This window comes from Mesoplodon densirostris, chromosome 10, assembly GCF_025265405.1.
Source record: "Mesoplodon densirostris isolate mMesDen1 chromosome 10, mMesDen1 primary haplotype, whole genome shotgun sequence".
NCBI classification, from domain to species: domain Eukaryota; kingdom Metazoa; phylum Chordata; class Mammalia; order Artiodactyla; family Ziphiidae; genus Mesoplodon; species Mesoplodon densirostris.
In genome coordinates, this window is record NC_082670.1 from 929,587 (window position 1) to 950,392 (window position 20,806).

The 20,806-nt window shown below is 46.3% G+C and overlaps 1 protein-coding gene and 1 long non-coding RNA gene across 3 annotated transcripts in view; one reads left to right on the forward strand and one right to left on the reverse strand.

Moving 5' to 3' along the window:
• Positions 1-2,061: 2,061 nt before the first annotated feature.
• LOC132497676 (uncharacterized) lies at positions 2,062-11,393 on the reverse strand. Its single transcript, XR_009533631.1, has 3 exons — positions 10,409-11,393; positions 7,355-7,605; positions 2,062-5,270 (listed from the first exon to the last, which is right to left on the reverse strand). It is a non-coding gene; the product is annotated as an uncharacterized LOC132497676 (long non-coding RNA).
• The window catches only part of DUSP22 (dual specificity phosphatase 22), a 52,004-nt gene continuing 42,154 nt past the window's right edge, over positions 10,957-20,806 (forward strand). For both annotated transcript variants that reach the window (XM_060111062.1, XM_060111061.1), the window contains exon 1: positions 10,957-11,456. In XM_060111062.1, coding sequence (XP_059967045.1) covers positions 11,436-11,456 — 21 coding nt within the window. In that variant the 5' untranslated portion in view covers positions 10,957-11,435. The remainder of the gene's footprint in view (positions 11,457-20,806) is intronic.

Here is a 20,806-nt window from a genome sequence, read left to right on the forward strand (position 1 = left end):
TATCCTCTCTATCGTTGAAAGGGCCTACCTTTCCTTGGACTTGGGGCTATTTGGTTTACCTGTGACCTCAGGTCTCTGATGAGTTCAAGAAAAGTTATAATTATATTGTTTATCTAGTTTTTACTTGTTAGAGTAGGAGCAATACTCCTTGTCTTCTGTATGTTTAGAACTCCTTGCCTTTCTATTTTTTATGTCTTAAGTGAAATTTCAATTAGGATATAACAAAGTACATAGTTTTTTTATTGCAATAAAGAAAATGCATGGTGCCTTATCTTTCGTATTATCCAAATATATATTAGGGGCATTTGTTTGACCAACAGTATAACCACACAGATGTTTTTGCAAAGGGCCTTTTAGGAGGACTGAGAGCCATTTTTCAAGGAGGCTGTCTCTCTTTTATACTACTTGGCACCTGAGGAATTCCTGCTGACCATAATTAGGGTTGTCAGAACTACCAAGCCACTGAAGTTGAGGTGGATGATAAAATAAATTACTTCGAATTAAGATCTCATAAAACCATCTTTGGAGTCTCTTATTTAGAATACACAGGCATCTTTACTATCTTTACAAGTTTCGGTATTTCATAGTTCACTTCCTCATTATTTGTTGCCTATTAGAGCTAATTTGAAATGATACACTAGAAAGAGGCCTCCTGCATGACATGTATAATGTGGGGGTTAAGACTTGTTGCCTTTATCTGGCCCTTATTCCTATTATTCTTTTCTATTGCTGACAACATAACTGGAATGTGATTTATGAGTAGCTTAGTCATCACACTAGTGTTTCAGTTGGAAAACTTGAGACATACCATGTCCATATTTAAGTCCATCCTCTTTGGGTCACTCTTTTGTTTCATTTTTGTAACTCCATCAGCTATTCCTGGAAGACTCTATTTTATTCATCTTTCACTATTACCTTACTATCTCCCAATACCTATTTTAGTACTTTATGTAAAATTGGAACAATAATTGTTGTTTAAAAAATTATTGAAATAACATGCTTATAACTATGACCTAATCATGGTGGTATTTGTTTATCTCTCAGAACAAAGGTAGGAAAAATAATCACTTTTTAGAGCAATCAAAATATTGTGATTTATGCTGTAAGATACAACAAAATTTAAGTCATCATTGGGTTTTCCGTATTTTCTGGAGTAATTTAGCTCTGTATTTTCTACCTGGATAACCCAGAGGTATCTGAAACTCGGCATGTCCAGACAATAATCATCACTCTCCCACCAACCCTGTCCCTCCTCCTGTGTTCCCACCCTTGTGAATGGCGCCACCATCTATACAGTTACCAAAGCTAGAAACCTGGGGGTAACCCTTTGCCCTTCTCCCTTTCCAATCTCCTATATCCAATTAATCTTCAAGTCCTACGAATTCTCCCTCTTCCCTTTTCCCCAACCAGCCCTTCTCTCCATCACCTCTGCCAGTCTTTATTTCGGGCTCTCATGATTTTTCACCAGGCAACGGCCTTCTAAGTGATCTCCCCATCTTCAGTCTCACCTACTAAAATGCGACATACTCCAAAAAGCCCTCAGGATGCTCATTCTAAAATCCAAATCCTGAAAAGGGTCCCCAACATCTCTGAAAGGGAGTCTAAACTTCCTGGCATGGCATATGAAGATGTCTTTAAACTGCCTCTGCCCCCCTTCCACTGATGTCTTGCCTCTCTCCACTTTGCATTCTATGTTGCCACCTTGGTAAACCACCTCAGGTCCCCAAAGCTGCCACAGTCTCTCTTGCCAACATGCCTTTGTGTCTGTAACATCCTCTTTCGGAATTGTCCTTTATTCAGGCTTCATCATCTGGCTGATGGCTATCAGGGATGCAACCTGGACTGGTGGCTTCTGAGCTAGGCAGGCCTGAATATGAAAGCTGGCTTAGCCATTTGCTCAACCTCTTTCAGCCTAATTCTCTTATCTGTAAAAGGGGGGAAATAATACCAACCTTCCTGGACCGCTAGGATGAACTAGAAATAATAAATAGAAAGGGTATGGTGGTAAAAACAACAACACACACAACTCATATTATGGTACAAATAAGCTTCTAAGTACTTTATTCATATTAACTCATTTATTATTCCACACGCAGTTCAAGAGCCACCTCCTCCATGGAGCCCTTCTTGATTTTTCAAAACTTGATGAGATATCTTTGCTGATCATTTTCTATTTGTCCCCCCGAATCCATTCTTACCATTCTCTGTCCTGCAAGTGCCCTGGGAGAGTGTACATATGGAACAAATCACTTGGGCTCCTTTGCCGGCCTCCAGGTAGGTTCATTTTTTAAGTGAGATCAGAGAGCAGTTGGAGAGAGAGGCTAGGGTATCTCTTCCCCATGGCCTCCCTGACAAAGTCATGGTTCTGGCAGTGGCTGCTTCCTTCTCTGTATTAGTTTGCTAGAACTGCTGCCATAACAAAGTACCACAGACTGGACAGACAACATCTGTTATTTCTTTTAACAGCAGAACATTATTGTCTCACAGTACTGGAAGCTGGAAGTCCAAGACCAAGGTGTCAGCAGGGTTGGTTTCTCCTGAGGCCTCTCTCCTTGGTGTGCAGGCAGCCGTCTTCTCCCTGTGTCCTCATAAGGTCTTCCCTCTGTGTGTGTCTGTGTCCTAACCGCCTCTTCCTTGTTAAGATAGGATGCTTACTTTTATAGAAAAGAAGAGCCAGCTAAGGCAGTTCTGAGTGCCCTCCTCTAAGTTCCAAAAAGCAAGCTTTACAAACTCAGAGTATACCACATTACATGGAAATTATTTATATGTAAGTTCCTATTTCCAATGAACTTATAAATAAATGTGAGTTAAGTGTGGGGCAGTTTTGTTTTTATTTCTGTATCCTAAGCTTCTGGCACAATGCCTAGAACCTAGTAGGTTTTCAATAAATGTTGGTCGAATGAATAAAAATGGCACCTTAATGCTTGGAAATGGGGTTGCAAAAGGATATCTAAGGCCATGTTACCTGGGGAGCAGTAACTAGGCTGAGGGACAGTAGGCAGTGAGGGGGTTTTAAGAGGAGAAAGAAGATGCTCAATTAAAGCACTTATGTACCCAAACCCTCCACTTTATGAAAATCTAACCGCTTTTAGGAAACTGTCCATTTTCCTTGAAATAAGTACTCTTTCAAGCATTGTGATCTCGTCAATTTAATACTATAAGGAAAATCTATTAGGCTCTCATGGTTACTCTGAGATAGTTTCTAGGGAAAATATTCAAATTGAACCTAACACAACTATTGATTTGTTTGGGGGAAGATCAATATGCATTTTTCTTCAGGGAGAAATACTGACATTGACTTTTCTTTAGCCAATACTTCCCTTCTGGAAAGTAGCAGCTGCTATAACTGTTGAGGAGAGACCAGTTCCCGCCACATAGAAGCAGCTGAAGACAGCCTGGCTCTGTCCAGTAATGGGAGACAGCTGCCCCTTTTCAACATTTCACACCTGGAACTATTTGTAAATAAAGAGGAAGGTGCTTAAATAACAATTAAGTATTTTTTCTTATTTAAAGCTAATGTGTATTTCCCCAAGATACATCATAGATCTAGGGTAACCAGCTGTCCTGGATTGCCAAGGATTAAAGGGCTTCCTGGGACACAGGACTTCCAGTTGTAAAATGAGGGAAATCCTGGGCAAACTGGGACAAGATAGTAACACTCATGACAGATGCTTTATACTGAGTGAAGGGACCAAACTGTCCCCTCTTTTTTTTTTTTTTTTTTTTTTTTTTTGCGGTACGCGGGCCTCTCACTGTTGTGGCCTCTCCCGTTGCGGAGCACAGGCTCCGGACGCGCAGGCTCAGCTGCCATGGCTCACGGGCCCAGCCGCTCCGCGGCATGTGGGATCTTCCCGGACCGGGGCACGAACTCGTGTCCCCTGCATCGGCAGGCGGACTCTCAACCACTGCGCCACCAGGGAAGCCCTGTCCCCTCTTTTTTATGTGATAACTAAACATTTTAGAAATAAGAAATTTCATAAAATTAAAAAGAACAGAAAGTGACTGATACAAACTAAAACCATATATTTTTTTAGGAAATAGGTAAAGAGGGCTAAGGGGTTATTATCTTGACTCAGTGAAACTTTACACTTAAGAACCAGAAGGGAACACGGTCTGTTTCAAGGTAGTTCTGCCTCTACCACACAGCAGACATTTTACCTCTGCAGCCCTGTCATAGCCAGATATGTAATTCTGGAGATCAGAGTCAATACTTATACTGACTCTGAAGTCCTAGAGTTACTATTACTCAAGGGAAAAAAACACACACATACCTTTATACCAAAAAGAAACTTCATACATGGCTTGAATAAAATAACCACAAAGCAGAGAGCTTCCTGCCCCATTTGCTTGGTTGTTATGACTGCAATGAAAATAGTGAGATTTTAAAAGCAAAAGTTTGCCTTAAATTGTACATTTTTTTATTATATTCAATATCTTGCAATAACCTATAATGGAAAATAATCTGAAAATGTGTAATATATATAACTGAATCACTTAGCTATACACATGAAACCAACACAATATTGTAAATGACTATACTTAAAAAAATTATACACATTTTTAGAAGCACTGCAGTGAGGAAAGATGTCCACATACCATACTGTCTTATATATCAATTATCTATCTCTCTAACCAACCACTGCACTTGCCCTTGGGCTGCCTTACGAAACCTTGACAAGCAGGAGAGGAGACTGATATTTAAAAGTCACAAAGTTTTCTATGTTTAGAGATAGAGATCTCACATCACCTTGAAGACAAACTGTGCCTTTGATAGGGTAAAAGCACCATCATGGACCCTTTAATTACAAGAGAGGTAAAGTAAGGACTTCCTTGTATTTTGGAGCAGAATGGGGGAGAAACTGATGCCATTATAAAGCCAAATATAAATGTTTTTAGATTGAGACATCACTCTAGTCTGTACCGTATGCAAGTTGTGTGTTGGTGAATCAGGGCGAGCATTGCCTCAGACTTTCCTGACCTCTCTCAGGGATTACTGGATGTATAAGAGGTGAAAGAGAAACACACCCTAACTTCCTGTGAACTGAATTCACCTCGTGCTACAGTGGCTTGATCCTCCTTGCAGCAGTTGCTCCTGTGCTAGTGGCTGTCTATGCAGACCTGGAGTTGAAGCCCTGCATAGAAAGGACACACAGGTATGACAGAGATGGTAAACAGTGCAGGCCACCTAGCACTGGGAAGGTGCCAGGCTTTGAACAGCGATATGCAGCTCCGAGTGAATTTGTCTTGTCTGGGCGGAGGCAGGTGGTCTCCTGCAGACCAAGAGATGGTCAGTGAGAAAACACAAATGCCCTGTCATGTATAAGAAAGAAAATGATCCTGATCTATTGTTTAGCCTGAGTAGCACTTTATGTATAATGGTCTTTCTGTAATTCACAGGATTTTAATGATGAATGACAAATCAAAATAATGATAAATATTAACAAATTGCCCAACAGAGTGTTGAACAATGACACCATTATGTCATATGAAATGGACTTCCCCTCTCACAATAAGTGAAATTTCTCTTGGGACATTCCATCCTCTGAGGAAACCCCCTTCTCCCTCCAGCCCCCTACCCAGACGCTTTTTAATGTCTTCAGATCTAGCTCAATTTCTCTTTCACATAAAAGGGGGGAAAAACAAACAAAACTAACCACCATGAAGCTCTTCAGTAGGAAAGGACTCTAAAGTAACATTCAGCAGATGGGGATCAGTTTCTCTAAGGAGCGCTGCCCTTGCCCAGCTGTTTCTCAGAGCTGAGGCTTCTCTTGCCATCTTCTCTCGTATCTTCACTTCAGGGCTGCCCCCAACCACCAAAGGCATTTGAAGAAGCAGAAGTACGCCTCCCAGAGGGCAGCTGGGCATGCAGGTGTGGTAAATGCAGATGGATCCTCTGGCCAGGGACACTTAGGGACTATCCCGCTCTCCACTAGATTGCAGGCCATGCTGTCACTTTGAATAGGGTTTTAGGAAGATCTAGAGACCGTGAAAACAGTCTGAACCACTTAGCTATACGCATGAAACCAGCTAACATCACCTACTAGTGTACATTTAAGTGGTTATCAAGTGAGAGAAAGAGAGAGGGAAAGAGACACACGGAGAAAGAAGTTTCGTCCCTAAAAGATCCCATCCCTATGGGCCCACTGCACAAACAACACTGGCAGGGGCTGCGTTTGCTCTCCAAGGGCTGGAGACATTTCTGATCGTCATCAGGGAAGTACCTAGTGTGTCTCCTTGCACCCAGATGAGCTAGGATAAAAAGTAAGGCCCAGGTTGTACCTTATGCCAGCCTTGTCACACACAGATGGAAAGGACAATTATTCTACTGAATCTAAAATACATTCGTTGTTCAGATTTTGTCAGCTCTTTTGGGCTGGGATCATCAACCATGCAAGGTTTCTGTTTTTTCCACCATGAAAAGTTTTAAAGGACCTGTTTGTTGCCTCAGGTAGACCTTCCTTAGTAGAGAGAGGGAAGTGCATAGGTGGAGTCAAACCATTCCAAATAAGAAAAAGAACCACAGCCAACCTGCAAGATGATGTTCATAAACCAGGAATGCTTTCCTAACCAAAGCTCAAAGAACAACATGATGTCAAGGGCAGAATGACAGAAAGTGCTGGGCTCTGCCAACCACAGCTATGGCTGCAAATCAAGAGGAAGGGTACAGCAACACATGAAAACACTGTGTTCAATCTCTCTCTCTCTGTCTTTCTGTCTCTGTCTCTCTCTCTCACCAGTATATACTGCATCAGTTTCAAAAACAAAGCACAGTAGGACTTTGGTCACTCCTAGATCACAGCCATCCCACATGGAAATTGCATTGCTCTAGAAGAGGCAGGCTAAGTAGATACAGCATTGATAGAGTATCTGGCATGTAAAGGGATGAATTATTTGTGAACCTTACATCTGGATAAATGCAACAGTCTCCCAGTTGTGCTTTCTCTCCTTAATCAACAAACATCTGAAAGTTTCCCCACATAGTAGGGGCTATTTCAGGTGCTGGATACTAAGACTGATGACAACCTGTCCCTGCCCTCATGAAGCTTACAATTTGGAAACGAGGTATACTGACAACACACAGGCACACGCGCTACAGCCTGCAGGCTGAAAGCAGTGTCACCATCCTCCAGTCTTTAGGCACCCGGGCTCTGTCTTATTCCCCCTTTGCCTGATCCTCTGCCCTATCATCGGCCTCACAGCTCCATTCCTCCACAACTGGCCTTGCCTCTGCCAACCCAGCTGGAAGCTCTACATGCCAACGTAATTTATTGATTCCCAACTACATGCCTGCTGGCATCTCTCCACTTACCTCCTCCCAGACTCTCCACCACGTCTCTCTGCCTTGCTTACCTACCTGGGTATTCATTTCTCCTGCTGTTTTCCCCTGACGCCACACTCTCCAGTTGTTAGTGCTCTGAGATCTGAGGTCCCCAAACCTCTTAAGTGGAAGAAGGAAACCAAGTTCATATTCAGGAGACTGCTTGCAGGGCTGGAAATTAGTGGCCTGTCAAACGCTGAGATCACTGAAGGGGCCATCCTCATGGTCAGACTGCTCGGCATAGACCGAAGCAGTCAACTGGATACCCACTCTCTTTCTGGACAGTTCTGGAGAAGCAGAGAAAAATGTTTTGTGCTTTTGTTTCAGTAGTTATAGACTTTTTTTTTTTTTTTTTTTACTTATTTCCACAATTCATTAGGTTCTAGCTTTTTTTTTTTTTTAACTTTTAGTCATGTTTTGGCTAGATTAGCTCTTCACCTTAACTTCTTGTTCTTAATTTGTTCTAATTTGACCGTGTGGCCTGAGGATTCTGCAGAGGGCTAACATCACCTACCAGTGTACATTTAAGTGGTTATCAAGTGAGAGAAAGAGAGAGGGAAAGAGACACACGGAGAAAGAAATTTCGTCCCTAAGAGATCTCATCCCCATGGGCCCACTGCACAAACAACACTGGCAGGGGCTGCGTTTGCTCTCCAAGGGCTGGAGACATTTCTGATCGTCATGACTGAGGGGTGCCCCTGGCATCCAGTAGTAGAGGCCAGGGATACCGCTAAACATCGTACAACGCACAGGACAGCCCCACAAGACAAAAAAAAAAAAAAAGATCTAGCCCCAAATGTCAGCAGTGCTGAGGCTGAGACACTCCAGATTACAGTATGTTCAAAAGGCCAAGGAAGATTACTTAACTACTTCCCACTTGGGCCAAGGTCTACCTCAATTCTCTGAATTATCAGCAACACCCGTAATGACTTGGCTGGTTCTAACGGCTGACCTTCTGCTTGTGGGCTTTTACCCACTCCCACCTTAAAGTTCAAAGTTACCGCTCACGAAATACACCACTAACCAGTTATCCGTAACCACATGCGTGCGGTCCCTGCTGGCCCACGTGACTAGTAACCATTCCGCACTGGGCACACATGAAAGCTTTATTTGTTTGGGAGTTGCTGCCAAAATTTGTGGTGTTGGCTGTGCTGAGACACAGGAAAACAGCAGGAAGAAAAGTAGAAGTAAAAATCTTACATGGAGTGAAATTCCACTAGGCTTATGATGCCTTAACAATTTTACGAATAAGAATGCAAGTGAATAGATTCTACTCTAAATGTGAAGCCAGCCAGCTTCGTCTAGGAGTCTTCTTCCCTCCCTTCTTTCCATTATCAGCAGCTATAAAGAACAAAAGAGGAAGACAGGAAGGAGCTTGGAGATGAGTATTGTCACCTGTTCAGCATGAGAGCTGAACCTGAAAATCTCTGAGGTGGTGCTGTGAAAATCAAAAGAGAAAACCAGGACATGTTGAAATGGATCGGACTTGCTCTTTTCCTTTTCTTTACTCACAGAATTGCAACACACGACAATGATAATTTTTGGGTTATGATGCAGAGAGTTGGGGTTAGCTTCAAGGATAAGGTGGACGGGAGTGCAGGGAGATAGAGTCCCTTATGGAAAACTTTCCCGACACACCCACGCACGCACACGCACGCGCACACCCACGCACACAGACACAGACACACACACAAATACAGACTCACAAACGCACGCACACACACACACCATAGCTGGTTCTGAGCTTAGGAGAGCTTGTTAAGCAGATGGTCTGAGCTAGAAAAATAAGTTTATAAGAAATGAATAAGAGAAAGAAAATGTTCCAAATGGATGGCAGAAGAAAAAAAGGGTGTGGCTCTGTCATTTATGGGCAAATGCTAACTCAAGACTTGTTCATGTTTTCGAAGGTTCATCTGAACTGGAAGTAACAGCAGCACAAGTAGAGGAGGGGAATAAAAGTCGCTCCCCGATTGCGGGCTATTAGGACCTTTGAAAACCCACAGTCCAATGCTCTATTTTAAGCAGGAAAACAATGGTTCAGAAAAGCTGATCATCTTGCCCAATAGCACTGTGAGATTTAGGGACACAGCTTGGTCTTGGGATTCCCCAGGCAGCCCACTAACCATGCTGTGCTGTCTATAAGCAGGAAGGCAGTAAAAGTAATGATGGTGAGGGGCAGAGGAGGTGGGCTGTCCAGGTGACTGGGAGGTGGGAGGGAAAAGAGGAAGTGAAGGTGGTGGGGAAGGAACACCCCAGAAGCAAGGGATAGGAAGGGTCCTATCCTACCCACGGGGGACAATTTTGGTGTACACCCAGGGGGGCTTCCTACACATGGGGCTCTGGTACCTGTTGTGGCCCAGAAGACATCAACAAGGAGGGAAATGACTAAGATGGAGTCTGCAAGTTCTTTTCAAAATGCCAGCATTCCTTAGAACCTCACTACTGTTTCCTCAGTCTTCTGGAATTTGTGAACTTATTCCACAAATATTTACTGAACACCTATTCTGTGCCAGGCCCTGTCCCGGGCCACGTGGCTGCAGCAGTGAATAAGACAGACAAGGTCCTTTTCCTCTGCAGGATGCTTTCTAGTGAGATAGATAGCAAATAAATACGAGAATGTCCACTCATCTTAAGTGCTATGAAGAAAACAATACAGGATAATATGATGGTGACTGGAGGATCTCCTTTAGATTGGGTGGTCAGGAAAAGCCTCTTTGAGGAGGTGACATTTGGGCTGGGAGCTTGAAGAGCCAGCTAGGGACTGAGGTGGCTGGGTGGAGAGCACAGCCCACACGAAGGCTCAAGGCCATGGTCAAGTGATCAAGCGCCAAGTGTGGCACGTTCACGGGACACACAGAAAGTCTGTGTGGCTGCGACTCGGGAAAGGAGGAGCAGATGAAATGAGGTCATCGGAGGTGAGCCCGGCCGTATCAGAATGAGGCATCCGTTCATTTAACAAATAATTATCAAGCACCCACGATGTGCAGGGTATTGCTGAGGGTATAAAAATGAAACGGCTAGACGCCTAGTTCAAGGATTCTGTCCGCAGGGAAGAAGTCAGGAGTTTAGTAAGGGTGACAGAATACTTACACAATTCTGCTACAGCTTAGAAAGTATTCCACTCCAGGCAGAACCACAGCGCAGACATTACCGTGTTGCTTAGCAAGGAAAGGGGCTTTCCGGAAGCAATTGTATCAACATACCCATGCAACTACTAGAGCCAGTTTACAATCTGAAGGGGACACACTGGCCGTCCAAAGTCACGGTATGACGTCTGACATCCGGACATCTGCTCCGCCAGGGTCGGGAGGTTAGGTCATCCCAGAGATGAGTCACCGAGCCCACCTTTCTCCACCGGGTGAGCCTTCTCGCTCTTCGTGGGTGCGGCAGGACCGTAGGAATCCCCCCACCAGGCCTAAATCGGTAGCACTCAGAAAACCCAGGCAGGGGAGCCTGCAAGACCAAGGCTTCGATTAGCACCTGATTCACCCAGGCAGTCAAGGCAGGGCGGCGACTGCCGGTAACAGGCCCCCAGTGGCCCTGGGGAAAGGCCTGCTGGAGTTTTGGTGACCCTGACCCCGGGGGAGCGACCCGTGACACGCCTCACTGGCCAGGGGCTGCGCCTGCGTGACCACCGGCCCCGCCCCGTCTCGGAACGCGCAGGGCGACGGCGGCCAGGGCGGGGGTGCGCGTGCGCCCTGGGCCCGGGCCCCCGAGGAGCCAGAGTCCTGGAGGCCCCCGCTCCCAGGAGTCATGTCCCTGCGCCCCGGCCCCCGGGAGACATAATCCCTGCCCCCCGGCCGGGGCCCTAGGAACCGCGTCCACAAGTCCCGGGGGCCGGCGTGGCAGGCGCCGGGCTCACTCCGGGAGGGGGCGGGCGCCGCGAGCCCCTTCCCGCAGGGGCGCCTGTGCCGCCGCCCGGTGGACGGGGAGCCCGGGAGCCGCGGGGGACAGGAGCGCAGCGGACAGAGAAGCCTGGGCACCGCCGGTCCCTCTTGCTGTTTACGCTGCGGGCGCGCAGTGCCCCCTGCCCGCCCGCCCACTGCTCCCCCGCCCGCTCCAACATGCCCTCAGTGCGCCTGCCGCCGCGCCCCGGGCGCTAGACCGCGCGGCCGCCATGGGGAATGGGATGAACAAGGTAACGTGTCCCTCGTTCCTGCCCTCTGCCTCCGCTCCTCAGCCTGCCTGCGCGGGGCTTCGCCGGCGAGGGGAGCCCTCCGCGCCCCGTCCGCGCCCCCGGGCCCCCGAGAGGCGGGGTCCCCGCGTGCCTGCGTCTGCGAGGCCCCCGGGCCCCGCCGCTTCCGGCTTGTGGCTGAGAACTAGCCGTGCCCTTTAGCGGCGCCGGCGCTTGTTCTACCCCGACTTGGGCTGAGCTCACAAGGATTGTGGTTTCTGCCTTTTCTCCCCTCCCCTTCACCCCCAGCCTCGGCTCTAGAAGCATCACCACCCACGTCATTACTAAAGTGGGGTAGATAAGTGTCTTCTCTTCCGTAATTTCCTCTTCCCAGATTTTTTTTTCCGTGTGCGCAGATAACTTTATCTTGTGGAGAGAAAAGTTGACAGAGGCCTAAATCCTGAGGTGCTTTTAATTCCTTGGGGGGGCGGGTGGGGCGGGTGGTGAGAGCACAGAGTCAGAGCTGATTTATCCGGATCGTATGGTTTCTGCGCAGGGCGACCTGTGCCTTCCGGAATAGAAAACCCGGCTTGCCTCTGCTCTCCGGCGCCCCAGACCCTTCTTCCGAGGCCGTGGGACGGTCTGTGCCTTTCCTGCCGGTGGAGGGGACCAGATTCCAACTCTTACAGTTAAGAGTTGCCTGGGATGTATTCATGTCAAACGCAAGGTTAAGGAGCTTTTGATCTGGTACTACTGGTTTAAGGAAAAGACTTACAAAACTTTTTTTTGAAAAGCCCTCATCTTCACGGGTCTTTGAAATGGTCCTGGATCAGCGATTAGTCCCTGGTCTGCTCTTCCCCGGTGTATTCCACTCACCCGCGTCTCCGCGCGCTTTCAGCTTCCCTACTGGGTGGGTATAAAGCTGATTTGTCAGCCCTGGGGTTCTTTCAGCTGGCGTGTCAGCAGTCCAGGCAGGTAGGAAAGGTGCCCACTTAACTCTTCACCTGCCACGTCAAGTTCACAGTCATGGAGACTCAGTTTATATAAAAGGACGATTGTGTAGTTTAGGCCTGCGTACCAGAGGTTTTTTGGTAACCAGAATGGTATTCCTTGTGAGGGCTTTTTTGGTGGGAAGGGTGGGTGGAAAGAGACTCTTTCTTTCTTGGATAAGTACTCGCAGTATGTATGTCCCCATTAGCACTAGAATCCGTCAGCACCACGTGCTTTTGCTTTTTTAATGCAGACAGAACAATAAAGGGGCTTCTTCGAGTTTGTGGGCTCTGTTTGCCTTCCCATTAGTTGTGGTCACACCTCAGCTTTACTTTGTTGTTTTCCTACAGTTATTTCCCCTTGAGGTGTTCACTCTCCACCTCTTTCAGCATTTAATTTGTAATGTTTTTCTATTACAACTCAAAGAACGTGTTTAGGAATACAAATCATTGCCTAAGAGTTCCAAATTAATTGCAGGCTTTTCAGCAAAAGCAGTCATATTCATATCATGATTTTTACCTTTCAAAGAAAGCACTACATTTCTTGATGATGTTATTCTCATGACCATCTTATATTTTAAGTAGAGCCACTATCTCCAATGTAGAGACGGGGAAACATACATACAGACAGATTTAGAGACACCATTAAATCAACGAATTGTTATTGTGTACTTCCTATTAACCAGGTGCTGTACTGGTTGAGGGGGCTAGGAGAGGTGCAGTGGTAAAAAACACAGACAGAGGGCTTTCACAGAACCTTCAGTATAGACCAGCAATTGCCCAATAGAAATATAATGTGAGCTATATATGTAACTTAAATTTTTCTAGTAGCCACATTAAAAAAGTAAAAAGAAACCAATTTTAATAATATATTTAACTGAAATATGTTGAGAATATTGTTGTTTCAACATTTAGCCGTGATAAAGTTACTCTTAAAATGGTTTGTATATATTTTTTTGTACTAAGTCTTCAAAGTCTGGTGTGTATTTGATGTTTAAATCACATCTCACTTGGGATTAGCCACATTTTAAGTACTCAAAGCCACTGTGGCTAATGGCTACTGTATTACACAACACGGGTTGTGTGCGTGTGTGTGTGTGTGTGTGTTTGAGAAAGAGAGAGAAAACAAACACAAGGTGGGGAGGAGTGGAGGCTCCAGAGGATAAGATAGGCAATTTCTTGAGAGTCGGGTAAGTAGATGTGATGAGCACAGCCTAGAAGCAGCATTCAGTCCAGGCCAAGGATCATGCTGGAGAAAAGATGTTTAAGCTGAGATCTGAAGAATTGCTCTAAGTTGCAAGGTTATTTCGTGGCAAAGTAGATTGCTGGAAGCGAGAAGTTAAAAGCCTTAATTAGAATTTGCTCATGTGTTAGTGTGTGACTTGGAACTAGGCTTCATTTCTCTGTTAAAAAAACAAAAAGAATGGTTGATTTGCAGACGTAGTGGAATTAGTATAAGGTGGTAGCCGTAGAAATGCTTTTCTAAGAACATTTACAGATAAAAACGCAGTGCCTTTGGAACTGAAAACTTTATTTGCGCTGTGTGTTACCTGAGGTGCTTGGGACAAGATTTATTTCCAGTCTCACAGAAGTCGGTCATCCTTGGCAAAAGGAAACTTATGAACTAAGCAATGCAGCAGTTTTTGAATACAGCAGTTTTCATTTCTATTCTTTGTCCTCGTGGAGGATCTTCTCATCAATACACCCCCAGTCTCCTGTGTGGCCAGAATATCGTGCCCATCTCAGTTAGGTGTACACAGCGTGCTACGTGGAGAGTGTTAGGGGAAGAAGCATCTGTGTTCTGGCCAATTAAAGATGATGAGGGAACAGAAGAGGATACAGCAGTTGTAATCTTTTTTTGAGCCTCATACAACGTGCCTGCAGTTTATAAATCTAAGCCTCACCGTAGCCCCAGGAGTCAGTCTGTCTTATCTTACTCTCTGTGCAGAGTAGGAAATGGAGACTCAGATTAAGTAGCACGTCTAAGGTCCTAATGCTAGGAAGTGGCAGAACTGCGTTTTGAACCCAGTTCCCACTGATGTTGAAGATAGAGTCTTTGAACTAGAACACCAGTTCATTCCAAGTGATTTGTGAAGACACTGAAAAAAGCTCCCCGGAGTCCCAAAGTAGGTGCAAAATAGGAAAAGCCATCTCCTCTCTCCCTTCACGTTTGATATTGATAAGGAGGAGAGGGTTAAGTCAGGCAACTACGACTATTTTTTCATTGTTTTTTGTGCAGTTTCCAAATAGATCCTCTAAAGTGACGAAAATTATAGTCACTGATGAACTTACGGTGTGCCAAGGCCTGTTTTGAGACTTCCCCACGTGGAGTAACTCAACGAATCCCCGCCACGGCTCCATGAAGCAGGTGCTGCCATACAGATGACCTGGCCAGAGTCACCCACTGTGTGAGTGGCAGAGCCCGGTCTCAAAGCCAGGTGGCCTAGCTCTTGGCTTCACGCAGATTGCCCCGCCTTGCTGCTGAAGGCCAGTCTGGCAAGTGTCTCTAGTAGGATTAGGTTAAACTAAACAGGCTGCTGCAAGCAAATGTGTTTCTGTGGAGCCTTTGAAAATTCCTAGCTGAGTTGAAGTTTTCTCAAAGGTCTGACCCCCAAATCTTTTGGGGGAGGGCCTGTAGAGAAAAGTCCTCATTCTCATCTTATTAGTCTTAAGTGCTATAATAGCCCATTAAAAACAAAAATCTAATCTCTCTGGCCAAGCATTCTATTAGAGAAATATGCATGTTTTTATCTTGAGCAACCTGAACTAATGATCTAAAAGTGGGCTGAAGCATTACCATTCTAGGGCAGATTGTAAGGACCCAGCATTTGGTTCAGTTCATCCAGCACACAGCTGCCCAGTCTGGTGGCCTTTTCCTTCCTCACTGCCCTGTTTCCCCTGAAAGCATCCTACTTGGTGGAAACGGATGCTGCCCAGTATTTCATGGGCAACTTGCTCATGGCAGCGGGAGGCAAACACTTAGCTTGGTGCATCACTTTTCTATGAGAAGCCCACTGTTGTGAAAGAGAGGGCCAGAGCTATCAGAAAGTCTGATTTGTGGTGTCTGCCACTCTGCTACTGCATGGGTGTGTCCTTGAAAAGGTCACTCAGTGTTTCTGAGCATCAGTTTCTTTATTGCCCTTGATTCATAGGGACGGTGGTTTGCTTAACTAGTCTCCTTATGTTACTTCCCCCAATTACTACCCAGATTCTTGGGAGAAGCAAATGAGAATGTATTAGAAGACATTTTTTGCAAACTGTAAAGTACAAATATGCACTGCTATTAGTGTTCTTGGATTTTTCCCATCAACGGTGACAGCAAAGACATCTGCTTTAGATATGGTTGACACCTGTTTTAGGATGACTTCTCAGGAAGACAAGGGAGTACAGTTGAGAAAGGAGTATAGTCCAAGGGCAAAGAGCAAGGAGAATATGTCCCCCTAGGCATAGACCGTTCCTCAACCTCTGCACTGTTGACATTTGGGGCTGGATCATTCTTTGATGTGGACCCCAGAGGGGGCTTCACGGCATGGTGGTGAACAGCATACCAGCCTCCACCCGCTAGGTGCCAGTAGCACTCTCCCCTCATGGTGACAACCAGAAATTTCTCTGGGCACTGCCAGGTGTCCTCTGGAGGGTAAAACTACAGTTGAGAACCACTGGCCTGGGGTTCTCCATTCACAGTCTCCTGAGCCCTGTGTGATATGGAACTGAATCATTATCAGAAGGTGGAATAAGGCTGAAAAGGTTGAGAAGCATGGTTTTAGTTTGGGAAGGGGCTAGACGGTCGGACATCCTTGTGCTGTTGGATGCTGTCCTTCCCACAGTGGAGCACCAGATGTGGCTGCCTTCAGAACTCAGTCATCTGTCCAGTCACCAGTGCATCAAATAAGGGTATGGAATTCCTGCTATCGTCAAGGCACCGTGCTCGGTCCTGTAGTGGGAAATAACGTGAAAGACAAGACCCTGCCACCCAAATTGGTCACAGGCAGCCTACAGGGGAGTCCTGCAGGAGGGAGCATGCCGCAAGCGGCGTGGTTGTGGGCCTGGTGGATGCATGGTTCCATGCTGGTGGTTTCTGTCTTCTCCACACCACCCCTTGAATGTTTTTTCTTCTCAACATTACAGTTTTATTTCATTTTAAAGAAATAGATGCTTAAGGCTCTGTTCTAAGTGCACACAAGAGTATTCTCGGATTCTTCCTTTCATAAATGCAAACGGTTAAGTCCATGGCCAAATGGCATTAAGAAAGTCTGTGATATTTAGACCTTCAGGGAATCCACCAAAGTCTTCCCCGTCGCCCCTGGCTTTGAAACCCACAGAGTCCTTTCTAACCTAGGAAGAATTAAGATCCCCCACCCCATGACCGTGTACTGCTACTTGATCAGGAATTATATCTTACATCTGTTTGGGTGGCGCTCTCGGATTCCATGGCATCCTGAAGTACTAAGAAAAATGTTTAAAAAATAAACTTAAAATATTTCCTGTCTTAGAAGCAATGTTGTTTTGTGCCCAGGTGCTTTTTTGTGGCGAAGGATTTGATTTTGTCCATGTGTCTGTGGTCAGCATTAGGACAGTGTGGCTGTGGAGGATGCTGACCAAGAGGAGCCATCAGCCATGGTCAGGCAGGGTTTCTGCAGGATATTCGTTATCTCTCCCAGACAGTGTTTTAGTAGAAAACAAGAATCATTTTTGACCAGCAGGGTGTCAGAGAGTGTTTCCCTTTGTGATGTGCTTCATCACCTTTTATTCAGTGATTACTGCTTCATGTGCCCATCTCTGGGCCTGGCTTTTGGGACACAGCAGGGAACAAGACAGACACAACCCCTGCTTCAAGGTCAATCAAAAAAGTAAGCAAACAAATGAAAAAATTTTAGGTACTGATCAACGTGATAAAGAAAATAAAACAGGGTAATGTGACAGAGGGTGCCAGGGAGTTTGATGGTCAGGGAAGACCTCCCTAGGAGCTGTGATCGCAACATGAGACCTAAGTGACAAGCAGCCACCCAGGTGGATGATGGGGCGTGAACATCCTCAGCAGAGGGAAAGAACAGTGGTTTCCAAGGCCCAAGGATGGTTGGGACCAATTCTCTAGTTTTCTTTTAGAGCCATAGAACATTCCCACGTTGCATTTACAGACGTTTTCCTTGATCTATCCTTACTTCTCACTATGTGGTGATAACTTCACTCCCCCTGTGTTCTTGCTTCGGGCTTGAGTTCAGACTTTCCATGAATTCACTGGTCAGCCACTTTGTCCCAGGTGCACGCTCTGCTCTTTCCTGGCCTCCCCCATGAGCCAAGAGGAGCCGTGAGCCTGCCGGAAAAATATTTCATTTCATTTTCTCTTTCTCTGTACTTAGGGATTACCAGCAACAATAATATCAGGGAAGTCAACCAGTCAAATTTTTTGAGTTTTAAATTTGAACTGAGGCTGACTGGTATAGAAATTTAAATATTTACGGGCTTTTTATTCTCCTTGAAAACAAAAATGTAATTTCTCTCCCTGGCAATGGCCAGTTCTCCAGCCTTCCTGGATCTTGTTTTGCAATTTTATATGGAAGAAACTGCAGAAACTGGGATTGAGCAATTTGCTTTCTATTTCTAGCCCCTGAATCTGTAGCTTATTCTCCTGGTCTGGAAAATGGAGTTAAAAGTTTACTGGCACAGCTCTGTCCTCTCCTTAAAATATTTAAGTGCATGTAAAATGTGCATCTGACGTGATGTTTGGTAAGTTGCCTCCTGGATTTTGCGAAGTTCAGACCTCTGTCCTTGCCAGCGCTCTGCCCCGGGGTCCCTTCTGGGAGCCTCTCTCCTTTAACACCAGCCCCAGAGCCAGTGGCCCTGAACAGAAAACTTCCCAGAGCAGAAAGGGGCAAAGCTTGATCTCTCAGGCCTCGCTCATCATGGTTTTCCATCTTTCTCTTCCTTGCTTGGCCCCCTCCCACCTGACTCACGTTGTCTATTTGTTCATTCGTTTGTTGAAGAAACATTTACTTAAGTATCTACCAATCAATGGAGAACCACTCAAGTTTAGAGAAGACATTCACAAATACGATGCAGGCAGCAGATAGAGGTCATAGACTAGATGTCTATGGCTCATACTCAGCCTACAGATGTTTTATTTATCACGGTATTTAAGGTTTTAAAAAAAATACAGTTGACAGTATTTGAAAATTGGGCTGTTTCCCATAAAACCCAGATGTTGGAATTGGGGATCCTGGCCTGCATCTCTGCATCATCACCTCGGCCAGGCATGGGGCCGGGCGGAGGCTAAAGACATAGAAACTTCCATCCTTGAAGGTCTTTCTTGCTGAGGTGTCGAATTTCTGATAGCTACTTGGAGCCCTAAGGAGATTTTAACGTGAAGTCCTGTGATCGACTTTGCACCTTGAAGGAGGCTTGAGGAATCCTTTGGAGAGACCAGTCCAGAGGTAGGCAGGTCTCTAAGAGCTGTTGCAGTAGGTCAGGCGGGAGCTGAACAAAGGCACTGCACCAGGGCCCAGAGGAGCGGACTAACTGGGGATCCGTGGAGGAGTGGAAGGTGGTGCTGACAGAGGCAGGACCGGTGTCCAGAGGAGGGAGGCATCTCCTGTTGGCTCCTGGAGTGCCCGTGGGGCTGCCCTTGCAGGTGGGTAGGGCTTTGCTAGTCTATGACTTGCTTGAAGGTCTGTGCAGTTCATTTGCATTTGTGCATTTTTCTGGGTTGAAAGGCCAACATCAGGGTCCCTGGTTGTAAGCAACAGAATCCAAATGTGACTCCTTTAGGTAGAATAGGTCAGAAGGCTGGGAAGTCTGGAGAACCAGATTTAGGCCACTCTGCCAGGAGCAGATCCTAGAACTGGTCTGGGGAGAGCATTTCTGCGGCTGCCCCGAGATGCTACTGCTGCTGCCAGTGGGTCCTGCATGTTCCACCTGCCCTGCTGGAAGAGAGGATGCTCTGAGTTACCTCTGGCTTCTAGTCTGGAGGAGCTGTGGAGACGTGTTGCACTTACGTCCCATGTCCCTGCCGTAGCAGGAAGGCAGCTGGGCGTGGGGATCTTACGGAGGAAGAGCTGGGCTCTGCTTCCCACTGAGACTCCAGCGTGGGGATGGGGATTCTCTAAACACAGGAAAGGGCTTCAGAGGCTAGGAAACCAATAAGATAACTGTCAATTACAGGGTTTATAATTTTCAAACATACCCATGGGATGAGGGACCCCAAAGAGTGAGCATCTCTTCCCTGTCTAGAGAGAGTGTTGGGAGCCGAGCAGGTGATAGTCCAAGGTGGAGCCAGTAGTGGGTGTTGGGGAAATAGGGGTTACCTGGCTTGACTGGAGACTGAAGGGAAGTGGGGAACCCTTTAGAGGTAGGACGCCATGTGGAAATTCTCAGTTCATTGTCAGTTTGGGCCTTCATTTTCTTGGGAAAGGGTTTGCCAACAAACACTTTGACCTAGAAAATGACCCAATGAGAATATGGCTTTCAGAAATCAATTTGATGAGGCAGAGAAGTTCAGTGGCTACTGCTCTAGCCTGTGAGGTTCTGCATTGGGACCCTTGGCCTCACTACCAAGGGGCAAGGGCCGTGATGGGACTTGGTAGCTCACTGAGGGGTGCCCTGCTGGGAGGGGACTCCACGTTGTTCATTCTGGGTGACGGGGAGAAGGTGACACCGTGAGGGGACACGTGGGATCAGTAGTGGGGGTGGGAGGATAATGGGGTGCAGAGTGTGGAAGACGCCCTGGAGGTGAGTTCCAAAGGATGGATTCAAGGATCATACAATCAGTTCGAGAGCAGTAGAGCCCAGAGATGAGCTAATCTCGTGCCCCTGTTTTATTTTATTTGAAAATAATATGAAATATATTCACTTATGTTTAGCAGAGAAGGTAATAGAAGTACAAAGAAGAAAAGCAAAAGTGGGCCATAATCTTTTCCCCAAATAACCCCACTTGACTTTCTGGAAAAACTAAATTGAAGTAATGCATGTGCACGATATGGAAAAGTGCAGACGGACATATAGAAGTGGTCTTTCCAGACCTCCCAGCCCCCAGTGTCCCCTTCACAGAGGTGAGCACGATAAGGAAGGCATTCCTTTATATTTATCATGATCTTTCCCAGATACCGTAGATAGAAATACTCCTTTCTAACAGCCCCACACACCCAGCATCTCAGCGGCACTTAACCTAGAGCCTGAACACTTGCCGCGGCCGCCCCTCCTCGGCACCTTCCGTCTCACCTCCTTCAGGCTTGCTGCCCGGAGAGCCGGGCCTTCTTTCTCAGGCTGGCTGTCTCCCCCGGCCCCCGCCTGCCCTTCCTCTCTCCCAACCCGCTTGTTTTGGACATCGGGGCCCCTGAGTGTCAACGCCTCCTGAAGGTCCTCGGGGGTCCCAGAGTGGTCAAGGCGCCT